General features: G+C 40.5%; 2 protein-coding genes across 2 annotated transcripts; both read right to left on the bottom strand.

Moving 5' to 3' along the window:
* Nucleotides 1-2,240: 2,240 nt before the first annotated feature.
* On the bottom strand, nt 2,241-3,926 carry TRIREDRAFT_71170 (uncharacterized protein; the record flags this gene model as incomplete). Its single annotated transcript, XM_006969961.1, has 1 exon — nt 2,241-3,926. The coding sequence occupies one exon, from the start codon at nt 3,924-3,926 to the stop codon at nt 2,241-2,243; it is 1,686 nt and encodes a 561-aa protein (XP_006970023.1).
* A 2,099-nt stretch (nt 3,927-6,025) lies between these two features.
* Nucleotides 6,026-7,780, bottom strand: TRIREDRAFT_36913 (uncharacterized protein; the record flags this gene model as incomplete). The annotated part of the gene is made up of 3 exons (XM_006969962.1): nt 6,026-7,300; nt 7,376-7,450; nt 7,538-7,780. Coding segments are annotated over 3 exons (1,593 nt in total), but the record flags the coding sequence as incomplete, so codon positions are not given.
* Nucleotides 7,781-8,303: the final 523 nt, after the last annotated feature.

Here is an 8,303-nt window from a genome sequence, read left to right on the forward strand (position 1 = left end):
TTTTAAAAATATATTTATACTAACTATAAATTACTAAATAAAATTATTTTAAATAAAGGAATAATATTTATTTTAAAATTTTAATAATTACTTATAACTAGACTTAAATTAAATTATAAAGTTAGTACTATTTATTACTTATAAATAAATAAATAAATAAAAAAAATTAACTAAATTATTAAAATATATCTTTATTACTATATTAACTTTAAATAAAATAACTAGGTTAAATATTTACTAATAATATAAATCTTATATAATAGTATATTAATAAAATTAATAAAAAATTACTATTTTATATAAACTATAAATTTAAATTAAAAGCTTTTTAACTACTATTATAAAGCAAAAATATAAAAAAAGTAATTATTATAGTAAATTAAATAAAAGAACTATATAATAAATTATAATTATAGCTTAAATTTATATAATAAAAAATAATTAAATATATAAATTAAAAAAGAATTAAAAGACTAATTTTTTAAAAAGAAAATATAGTTTACTTACTTTAATATACTTAAAATAATAAATAAGTAAATATTAAAATAAATAAGCTAAGTAATAAGCTTAATTTTAAGAAACTTAAACCTTATAAGGTTTTAAAGTAAATTAAAAAAGTTAATTATAAATTTAATCTCTTAATATAAGAAAAATAATAAAAATAATTAATATACTTAATTTTTTATATATTACTACTTAAAAAAGCAGTAGTTAATTTAAATATAAGTAAAATTATTTATAATAAAATTATAATAAAAGGTAAAGAACTTAAATATAAAGTTAAATAAATACTTTAAATTAAATTTAATAAAAATACTTAATAGCTAAAATACTTTATAAAATAAAAAAATTATAATAATATTAATAATATATAAAAACTTATTAAGAATTTTAAATATTTAAAAACCCTAGTTAATAAGTTTTATTAATAGTTAAACTTATAAAGGTTAATAGTAAAGGATTTAATAAAAATTAATCCTAATTAATAAAGTTAATAAAAAAAACTAAAATATTAAAATTAATTAAGTTAGGTATAAATATTTCTGCTTAATAAGCAGCTACTACTGCCTTATACTCTGCCTTTTTTATATATTTTAACTTTTTTAAATTATTAATTTTATAAGTAATAGCCCTTTATATTTTTTTAGCTTATTTTTTTTTTTATATATAAAGATATTTAATATATATACCTGCTTTAAGCTAGGCTTTTTTAGCCTGCTTTAGCTTAAAATTAAGATTAATACCTTTATTAGCTATATAATAAAGTTAAAATATAAATAAACTAAAAGCCTTATAGCTAGGCTATTAAAAATAAATATAGCTTAAATAATAAAAAGAATTAGCTTTTAATATAAAATATTAGTAACTATATTTTTTATAGTATTAGCAGGGTTTTATAATTAATAGCTTAAGTAAGATTAACTACTTTAAGGTATACTACTAAGGTATTTAAAAAAACTTAAAATATTTATACTTATTATTAACTATTTTAGTTAATATATAAAGAAAAGGATATATAAATAAAAAACACTTATAAAAAAGTAAAAGAACTATAAGTTTTAATAATATAAATAAGGTCTTAAAAATAAAACTAATAAAAAGGGGATATTATATTATAACCTAGCCTTATAGTTATAATAATAAGCCACCCTTAATAAGCAGTATTAAATAAATATTAAACTATTTAGCTAATTAAAAGCTACTTAATAAAATTAACTATTAAGTATATTAAAAATAACTTAATAAACTTAATAATTAAGTATATTAAGGATATTAAAATAACTAAATATATAAGTTATATTTATATTATTTATTTAAAAAGTTTAATTAGCTAGTTATTATTACTTAATAGTATTTATAATATAAATAGATTAAAACTTAAATATTTACTATATAAGTGTATTAACTAGCTGTATAACTATATATACTTTAAATACTAACTTAACTCTCTGCTAGTATAAACCTAAATAGCCCTCTTATTAAAGCTATTTACTTAAACAGTTTATTCCTTAGGAAATAGTATTCTTACTAATTATAAGAACCTGGTTTATTATAATAATTTTATATATAGAAATTATACTAAAAAAGGTATAGTTACTTTATTTTCTATCCTAATTTAAAATCTTATAATCTATTAGCTCTTATAAATCTAGGCATTAGAGCGCTAATTCACAATGCTAATAAACCAAAACTAGCTATATACATAACGCGAAAAATCGAATAGTAACACCTCCAGACGACTAAAGAGACAATACCTGCTTGTCTTCCGCCAACCTGTTGCTCAGTTCAGTCCTGTCTACATCTTGAATGTTTACGCACTGCTCAATCGCCAATACGGCAGCCGTCGCTGCGCTTTGTCCCATGATCATATACGTGGGTTCCATCCTAATTGCTGCAAAGGCCACGTGCGTACTGCTCATTGTGACTGGGTTAAGGAAGTTGACGGCATCGGCTGAGCGAGGGATAATACTGCCGAAAGGAATGGGGAAAGGCTGCGGGACCGGAGTATGCACGAGTCCTTCATTACGAATCCCCGAGTCAACGACAACTCTCTCCACTTCGTGAGAGTCAAGTGTGTAGGATCCGAGGCCAATAATGCTGTCCTGGGCGAAAGTCTGCGGGGTTTGGACGTCGCTTTGCTTCATGATGTAATCTCCCTGCATGCGTCTTGCTTCGCGAATGTAGATTTCATAAGGCCAGTTTCCGTTTGATGTCCATTCATCTTTGGCGTATCCCCAAGTGCTTGCGGAATCCCTGAATCGCTGAGGTACTCGCGGGTGGTTGGCGAGCGTCCAGAAGAACCCTTGTGTATATGTCTTGTAGCTTTGAGCGATAGCTGCGCGGGCTTCGAAGCTCTCCTGAATATAGTTTGTTTTCTTGACCGGGTCGTAATTTCCACCAAGGAAGTCAGTGCTTACTCCGCCGTTGGAGTTGGAGTCCGTCTTCAGGTTCGGCATCAGTTGCTTTGTGAAGAATAGATCGTGGTAGCCGGCTTCGATGTAACGAAGTAAAATCTCATAAAGATCTTCGTCATAGTCATCCGGTTTAGAGAAGGGCACTTGGTTGTCAGTTACCTGCGTCAAACTGAGCCGATAGTTGAATGCTTGAAGCCGATAATTATCAGCTGTACCATTAACCTTCGGGACGTCACCAGCCGCTACAATGTGGTCGATGCCCTTGATCAGTCCGCTGTTGGGATCGTCGGGTGTAAGATATGGTGACATTCCGAGATAACCCTCTTCCGCTGCGATCAAAACCCCTGCCAACGACTCGTCAAAGTCTGATCGAGCTTCGCGGCCAATACTGTAGGAAATCTGAGCCGCAGCCATGAAGTCCCCCTCATAGCTTGTATCCATGAACATTAATGCATCGTATACGTGGCCTGACTGCGTCTTGATGGATGTAATCCTGTTGTCTTTGAAAGTGACACTATCGGCGGAGGGGACAAGAGACTCGTTCCGGAAAATAGGTATGTTCAACTCTTTCATCCAGTCCTCGAATATCGACTCCGCAACATGGGGCTCGAACGTCCATTGTACCTGATGAGATTCGTCTATTGCAGGCCCAGGCTGTGCAGCTATGTTTTTGTTGATGTACTGCGTTCTCGTCTCTCTGGTCCACGCAGAATTGGACTTGTAGTACTGATACACCCGACCATAGAACTCTCTTGCGATGCCCCCGATAGCATTTCCATTCTTGGAGTCCGTCCAGCCAAGGCCGGATACCGTCATGCCGCCAATGTGATTGGTTGGGGATACAATCGCAACACTTTTGTTCATGCGCGTCGTTTGGATGGCCGCAGCGAGGGCTGCTGGAGTGGACCCATATATGAGGATGTCGTAGGTTGCGGATTCAGAAAGTGGGCAGTCTGTTCTTTTCTTACTCTGGGAGCGCAGAGGAGCCGAGTCACTAACATGAGGAAGCATGGTAAAGATCAATAAGAATATTGCGCCGAAGTAAAAGTTATAGAAGCATGATGATGGTCCATACAGTCGTTGAGCTGCCATTTTGAATGGTAGGCTCATAGAAGTTGCTTTGACGAAAAGAGTAACAAGAGTGGCTATCCTCAAGGATGGGCGAGGAGCGCTTTCGAAGGTGTTTATACCCGCCGAGAAGTTGTTGCCTCTGCCGCGATCGTCCAACGGGAGAAGTATAGCTATAATCAGAATCAGTTGCTGGTAACACGTGTCTCACATCCAACGTAGGGATAAACCAAGCTTTTCCTTGCATGTTCCACTCACAATAGCTTCTCTGGTGTGCTCTAGAGTCTTAGACAATACACTTTTTCTAGTGGGCAACACCTTAAATTCGTTTAAACTGGTGTGATCCGTGTTAGCCGGTGTCTTTACTTTTGTTCTGTGCGCATGCCAGCCTGTGCACCACCCAATACTACCGCAACGTGACCAACTCGACACCTCAATGTGGGCCAACTTTCAGCATTGGCAAGAAGACTTCCGTCAGCAGATGTGAGTTCGTGATGCTGTCGAATTAGAGACTTTCGGCAATCTATAGCTCCCGGCAGTTATCCGCATCTAATGGAGGACCGCAACTCTGATTACCCTCCGTCCTGAACGGCGTACTGCGGAGTTCGGGTGGCTGGCTTCAAATGCGATGAAATTAGCGAAGCCCACTGCTTAGAGGCACAGATCACTGTAGGATCAGGAACACAAACCAGGAACCCCGTATTGTACTACCTCACCTTGCGTTGGAAGTCAATGCGAAGCGTTGCTACGATAACACCAGAAGATGGGATTAGCCTAGTTTACGCGCAAAGAATGACGACTGTTGTTCTTGCAGAGCAGGACGCCAGCTTTTTTGCGGGGTTGGACAGGGTAGCCGCACGAATTGAAGTGATCAGCGCCTTCGGTGCAACAAAGTGTCCCTGTCAGCCATGGCAGTGTCGTTTTCATGCTGCCGAGAATGTCACCTTGATCTGCGAGCCAAGATGCTCCCCCGCCTCAGCATGGAGGAAGTGTCTCATGACCTGAGAGACTCTGAATCGATTAGCCAATGGCTCAGGTGATGATTCGCTTGGTAAATGTATGACGTTCTATCACGATCGAGATGCATCAAATGGCATCATAACGTTGCAGTGAACGTCGCCTGCTCACGATACTACAAAGTATGACCATATTCCTACTGCAGCAATGGTGTCGGAAGTAACAAGCGACTGCCAGAGGATTCGCTCGACGGTGTCATATGAGGACCTTTTTCCCATAGGAAGCCAGGGTCATAGATTGCATCTGGTCTTGAGACGACCGTGTAATACACATCTCAGGCCAGCAAAGCCAAACTCACATGCTTCGCGATTCCACGTATTGTGACCAAATGCATGCCGTTGTGGAGAATCAGAGTTCCGACTACCAAGTATAACCGCCGGTAAATATTTAACGTCTCCTCTTATGATTCCTTTCCTTCACTATCCGGCGCCATATCCGTGGCCCTAACGACTTGAAGAACGGTAAGAAACTCCAGAGACAGCGTTTGCCCAAGTAATTCTCGCGGTCGACAAGAAACCGGCAGAATCGACAAGAATAATAAGAAGCCGGCATTATGCTCCTCACTGCCAATATAAGGGCCTTGACTCATCCATGCCGACCGTGTTATCCCAATTCATGCCGCCGGTCATTTCATCGTACCCTTGGCTGGGAAACTCGAGCTCATGAAGCCATTGGTGATGAAACCCTGGCATATCTAGTGATGCGGAGCCATCCGTAGTACACAGACCATCTTGTGGCGCAAGGTCGATGAATTGCCCCAAGATCGATGCTGCACTTTCTGAGTTTCCCACAGGTCCTCCGAGCCCAAATTGTGCAATCATGTCTGCTGCGCCAACGCTAGGCCCATAGACAACACTTCCTCGCAGCAACGATGCTCGGGATCGAGCGGCTCGCGCCTTGCCTATCAGCCTCCGTAATGGCTTATACGCATCGCACATCATTCCGTCTATCTCCGATGGCCCCCTTGGGCTCGGGCCACTCCTCTGATGGCAAGGACTTGACAGCTTGAGCCCCAGACCAAGCGTTGCATCTACTGCACCCCATGCCCTATCGACCTGTTCGCCTTCTGTGCGAACACACAAGGCAGAGAGTAGAAAGGTAAGCGCATACCACTGAATATATGTCTCGCATAGCCATCTCCATTTCTGGGTCTTCTTCTCTGTGTTCAGGGCCAGCCAATATTCAAGAATCGTGATAGATGCAGTGAATAGACGATGCTGGGTTTCATGAGGCAGCCCAGCGAAACCGGTGCGGCGCAATGACGGATGGTGAGCAACAAGCCGCATTTTTGTGAACACAATTTGCGATATGGTATGTATGAACCAGGAGAATGGTTCAGATAAGTCGCAGTGTATCAAGTAGAGATCTTGAAGCCGCTGCTGGCTGTCAAGAATTCGCTTCATCTTTCCTGAGAGGGCGACATCTTCGAGTGGTTTTCCAACTGGATTGGTCGACGAGTACTGGAGTTGTCGAAACAGAGACGTTGCCTCAAAACGAATCAAGCTGAAGGTCATCTCTGTGAGACCAACTCGAGGTTGGGGAGCCTCTTTCATGCATACAGTCAAGTCTGAATCGTTGACGTTGAGCGGAATACGAGTGTCTGCGCCGCTGTGAGGAAGAGTAGCGTCATGGCCAGAGTCTTCGCATGCGCGAGAATCAAGGACGCAGATACTCCACCACAATCTCCGTCTCATTTCAACGGTGAAAGGTGACAAGTTGAAGTGAGTCCCATCACGGTGTATTCCCGCGTTCTGTGCAAGACGAACCACAAGAGCAGTCAAACTCCACATTAGTCTGATGCTGCAGTGATTCCGTAGGCTCATGAGAAAAATGACAAAAGCCTGTAGAACGATCAACTCATCCGTTTCAAGGAACTGGGCTCTAGCCAGTGCCTGCTCCGTAGCAAACTTGTACCTATCGATGAGGTCTCCCTTGTGGCTACCGAAAGTCTCCCGGCATTCAGTTTCCGTGAGGCTCTCCACAGAAGCGAAGTAGATGGAGAATATGAGCGCCTCAAGTCCTCTAGGTATGCAGCTTGGTTGCTTGACGGCTTGGAGGATGATTGGTTCCATTGTAGGCAAATGCAAAACCTTGATTAGCCTATCGCAATTCTCTCTGAACAAACGCCAGTAGAGCAACGCCTGGTGGACTGGTGGGTGGAGGTCGATCAAAGACTGATGCCGAGAACCACTCCCAAAGATGAAGCTTTGATCGGTGGTTCTGTTGTCCAACTTGTGGGGTGGGTTTGAATGCATTGAGAAATCCGGAAAGTCCATCAGTAGGCTCTTCAGATCATCCACCTGGTCAGATAAAATGGTTGAGCATGAGATTAGCACGAGTTCTCATCGTCGTCTGTTATCAGCCAAATGACATACCTCTTCGTCCAAGCTTGCCCAGAAGCTACTGCTGATGTATCTGCTTCGTCCATCTCCAACAGCCAGCCTACCAAACTCCGTGCCAAGTTCAGCTATTGTATCATTCTGTGACCCGTCGCTGTTGGTAGAATCCGAACGAGGCGTAGAACCAGCCTCTCGAACGTCTGGAGTTGACCGGGCCTCTGCCTTCTGAGAGGATGGCTGTGTGGCTACTTGATTGTAGTTATCTCGCAAGTGGCCAATTACTCCCTCGAGATGCTGGAGCCTCTCCAGCATCCCTTGCGTGGTCCTTGGCCTAGTCGAGGGTCGTCTCGGCACAAACAAGCACTCTGCGCCAACTTTGCGACAATTCACGCAAGGGTAGACTCTGTCGCACTTTTTCTTCTTCTTTCGACACGATAGGCACGAGTATGGGTTCAGCTGTGGATGTCCAGTGAATGGTTCGGTTGTTCCGCCACCAGGCCGTGGGGAACCTGGCTCATCGGCTTCGGTGGGCTGCATAGCATGTGCGGAATCCATCTGGCGTGCTTCGTCTGTCTCTTTCATGGCTCTTTAGAATGAAGAATGGTTGACCAGAGTTAGTTGCAGCTGAGGCGGCCTTATCGGAGTGCGGTGCCCTGAAGATCAGCCTTACATGAGCCGGCTGAAGAACCCGGCTTCCTACACAGTTCTGTTAGAGCGGACTCTTGGCAAACACCGCCAAAGACAACTGCCGATGTTATGGAAACGCTGCTAAGCCTTAAAGAGTAAGTCACTTGGCTTTTAACTCTATTCTTACTAAAGTTGCAATAACCTATAGGTATTTTTAGGTATAGTATAGCATGCTGGCCTATAGGCAGGGCTTAAGTATAAAAATAGGCGCACTAATAACTAGCGCCTAATTTAGGCGCTTAAATTAGGCGCTTAATATTATTTAGGCAGTAAATAG

This window comes from Trichoderma reesei (assembly GCF_000167675.1).
Source record: "Trichoderma reesei QM6a unplaced genomic scaffold TRIREscaffold_69, whole genome shotgun sequence".
In the NCBI taxonomy this organism is placed as follows: Eukaryota; Fungi; Ascomycota; class Sordariomycetes; order Hypocreales; family Hypocreaceae; genus Trichoderma; species Trichoderma reesei.